This window comes from Aplysia californica, unplaced genomic scaffold, assembly GCF_000002075.1.
Source record: "Aplysia californica isolate F4 #8 unplaced genomic scaffold, AplCal3.0 scaffold00261, whole genome shotgun sequence".
NCBI lineage: Eukaryota > Metazoa > Mollusca > Gastropoda > Aplysiida > Aplysiidae > Aplysia > Aplysia californica.
The window spans coordinates 856,491-857,755 of NW_004797531.1; the positions used below are offsets into that span (position 1 = coordinate 856,491).

The window sequence follows — 1,265 nt, forward strand, 5'->3', positions numbered from 1 at the left end:
GGGGGGGGGGGTCACGGTGAACCGAAAATCCGCTAGTGTACGGTCAAAGATATATATTACAACGCACGTCTTCAATTTCTGTAGGGGCTTATAGTTTCACCACTGACCACTTTTGGCAGTAAAAGCGTGTCCCAAGACCAAGCAAAGATATATCATAATGGGTATAGAAAACTACAAAGAAAAAAAATGTGAAGAGTTTGAAAAAAAAGTGTTACATTTGATGAGATATAACAATAATAATAATAATATTATTATAGTGAAAACAGTGAACACAATCCAAGAAACGTATTCATAAACGAAACGAAATAATACGGATAAAAAACAGTAGATGGAGAAAGAATTACATAAAACCAGAAACCAAAATCAGCAGCAGCTGCGAATGAAGCGGGTTGAGAGAGGAAACATAAATTCTGTACAATAGAAAGTGTGAGCATGCGATAAACAGGGCATATACATACTGTAGATATGTACAAAATACTTTTTTTTTTACAAAATTGAACATAGTGGAACAAACTATACACTTATCGTCAACTCCAAGGGTTAGAGAACTCGATGTTAGGCTGTCTGTACCAAGTAGTTAATGCACTATCAAGGGAGGTAATGTTGGGCACTCACGTGGAGCAATCTCAGGGTTACAGGCAGAGGTCAACTTTACACGAGGATCTATAAATTACAGATTCAATTCCTTTTTGGGTTTTCCTTTACAGAAATAAATCTTGTACAGGTCGCATATATTGTGTGCGATATATACCAAGTCACTACGGGAAGTGTCTTTTAGGAATGGAGGAGGCAACTCGAAATCTAGCTCTAGAACTTAAAGATCATAATATATCATGATCAAATAGTTATATAATAATTATATACATATTACAATGTATTTGAAATAGTCACCTTACACTATTCAAAAACCCCGAATTGAATGGCTCAACGGGAACTGTCAAACCGACTGACCTTAGGAGTGACTTCCGTAACTGGACAGCTCATAAACATCCAACATCCAACAACCATAACAATAATCATCAACTTTCTGTACAACATCCAAAAATGCAACATAGTTGAGGCGGAACAGGAACGATAAATTCAAAACTTGGGCAAACCTGAGGAAGACGGGCTCGAGGCTTTGGACGTACTTCCGCTGCTGTCGCCCCGCCCACCAAGATGGCCGCTGCAAGGGATGTCTTTCTGAGCCTTGGGCACTTTGGGCAGGTCGGCGGCACATTTGAGGAGGCTGTACACGGGGTCGATTTCTTTGGCTGGATTGGGGG

The 1,265-nt window shown here is 39.7% G+C and overlaps 1 protein-coding gene across 1 annotated transcript in view; it reads right to left on the reverse strand.

Annotated features, from left to right (window-relative positions):
- The window catches only part of LOC101859647, a gene marked incomplete at its 5' end in the record, with an annotated part of 10,148 nt that overhangs the window by 7,231 nt on the left and 1,652 nt on the right, over positions 1-1,265 (reverse strand). Inside the window, 1 exon segment of the mRNA XM_013083909.2 lies at positions 1,098-1,253. Coding sequence (XP_012939363.1) covers positions 1,098-1,253 — 156 coding nt within the window.